The 770-nt window shown below is 71.2% G+C and overlaps 1 protein-coding gene across 1 annotated transcript in view; it reads right to left on the bottom strand.

The window, feature by feature from the left end:
- ADAMTS13 (ADAM metallopeptidase with thrombospondin type 1 motif 13) overlaps positions 1-770 on the bottom strand; it is a 29,095-nt gene that overhangs the window by 1,920 nt on the left and 26,405 nt on the right. Inside the window, 3 exon segments of the mRNA XM_015572373.1 lie at positions 5-114; positions 245-391; positions 672-762. Of these exon segments, the coding sequence (XP_015427859.1) occupies positions 5-114; positions 245-391; positions 672-762 (348 nt within the window).

Consider the following 770-nt stretch of genomic DNA (forward strand, 5'->3'; position numbering starts at 1 on the left):
GCACTCGGCGCTGCGTCACCACCAGGGTGTTGGCCTTGGAACTGAGGGTCAGGCCGGCCAGCTTCCTGCACGCCTTCCGCCACATGAGCCTGCCCCAGAGTAACAGCATCTCCCCTGCGGGCGGCGGGCAGTGGGCAGTGAGGCCGGCTCCCCGTCCGGGCTGGCGGCAGAGTCCCTGGGGCGCACGGCCGAGTTCCGTCCCGCCCCTCCCGCTTCCCGGCAGCAGCTCTGGGCCCGGACCTACCGGCGCTGCAGTTGAGGGAGCTCTCCAGCACCTGGAGGGTCAGCACCTCACCCAGGGGCCGCCCGATGGCCACGGCGCAGTCCGCCTGCCCGGCGCCTCGCAAGTCGATGGCTCCTGTTGGCTCGAGATGCTGCCGGCCACAGGGACCTGGACAGGGAGCAGGAGGCAGAGCTTCCGGGTGGGGCAGGGCTGGGGTTTTCCCTGCTGGGAAGGAGGCTGAGTGTGTGTGGAGGAAGGGGTGATGCCCTCCTAGGCCTCGCGGGAAGCCCTCTCAGGTGAGGGGTGGGGGCTGCGGGATGTCAGGGTCCGGGCGCAGAGCGTTCCTGGATGCTCTGAGGGGCGGGCGTGTGGAAAGTGGTCCTGGCTTCGCACCCTCTGCCCCCCTCCTGCAGCCAGCCGCCCAGACAGCGAGGAGGAAGGGACACACCGGCCCCCACAGGGCTCTCCTGGGAGAGGAGGCGGGCCCAGGGCTGGGGCCACTCCGGGGAAGCGGCGGCAGGGCCAGCTGTGGTCTGTCCTGGAGCAG

Source organism: Myotis davidii, unplaced genomic scaffold, assembly GCF_000327345.1.
Source record: "Myotis davidii unplaced genomic scaffold, ASM32734v1 scaffold609, whole genome shotgun sequence".
Lineage (NCBI taxonomy): Eukaryota > Metazoa > Chordata > Mammalia > Chiroptera > Vespertilionidae > Myotis > Myotis davidii.